We start from the raw sequence: 1,014 nt of genomic DNA on the forward strand, positions 1-1,014 counted from the left end.
GGTTCAGTTTTCACGCCCCTTGTCCCGCCTGGCCTGCTCTCCTGAAGTCTGGGGGAGGCCCTGGGGCGACTGCAATGGAGGAGCAGCTGTCAAAGAGAGCTACACAGCAGGGGCAAAGGGCCTCCAATTCCCCCACCCCAGCCCAGCCCAGGGCACCAGGGCACCTTCCTCTTCTCAGGCCAGGGGTGCTCCTGCCCACTCCGGGCCTATCTGCACAGGGGGAACAAACAAATGCACAGCACAAATCCAGGTGAAACCAAGAAAATCATTTTTTTTATTCTGGGTCCTGGAAGTTCAACGTGAATCTGAAAAAAGAGATGTAACAGGGGTGGCAGCCCCAGGGGCTGGGTGCAGATAACAGTCCTGGGTCCCCTGGCTCTAGGGGCCGAGAGGACAGTGAGGAGAAGGCTTGGCCAGAGGCCTGGGGTGGAAGAACTCAGGGCTGCGTGAGAGCCCTGGCCCCGGCCTGAGGCCGGGAGGTGGAGGAAGGGGAGGACTGCAGAGACGCTCAGTTCCTTAGCAGCGGTGCCACACGAGGTGCAGGCCGCGGTTACTCCTCGCCCTTCTCCGGGGTACTGGGCTCCCGGGGCCACTTGGGAGCCCCCAGGGGCTCAGTCTCAGGGCTGAGCCTTGGCTCCCCCAGGGCTCCCTCGCCCTCCAGGTCAAGCTCCTCGAAAGATGAGCCGCTGGCACCTGACTCGCTGTAGCTGTGCTCGCTGCGGGTGTCACCATCGTCCCAGGCACGGCTGCTCATCCCGGGGGACAGTGTGGCCGCTGAAGTGTCCCGGCTGCCAGGACCCAGCTCCAGGCTTACAGAACTCGTGTCGCTCATTGTGTCAGCACCTGGAGGGGGAAGAGTGGGGCTCAGGTTAGCTGGGACCCCCACCCCCTCCTCCAGGGAGAGGACTGAGGCTCTCCGACCAGCAACAGCAACTCAGCCTACAGTGTGCTCATGAATAATAAAGCTGCCCCAGGCTCAGGAGGCTCGTTCCCGCTGCCCTCTGCCCTGCCTGG

General features: G+C 62.9%; 1 protein-coding gene across 6 annotated transcripts in view; it reads right to left on the reverse strand.

Moving 5' to 3' along the window:
• Positions 1 to 251: 251 nt before the first annotated feature.
• The window catches only part of TEX264 (testis expressed 264), a 30,741-nt gene continuing 29,978 nt past the window's right edge, over positions 252 to 1,014 (reverse strand). For all 6 annotated transcript variants that reach the window (XM_010851784.1, XM_010851780.1, XM_010851783.1 and 3 more), the window contains one exon: positions 252 to 843. In XM_010851784.1, the coding sequence (XP_010850086.1) occupies positions 551 to 843 (293 nt within the window). In that variant the 3' untranslated portion in view covers positions 252 to 550. The remainder of the gene's footprint in view (positions 844 to 1,014) is intronic.

This window comes from Bison bison, unplaced genomic scaffold, assembly GCF_000754665.1.
Source record: "Bison bison bison isolate TAMUID 2011002044 unplaced genomic scaffold, Bison_UMD1.0 scf7180017864304, whole genome shotgun sequence".
Classification (NCBI taxonomy): domain Eukaryota; kingdom Metazoa; phylum Chordata; class Mammalia; order Artiodactyla; family Bovidae; genus Bison; species Bison bison.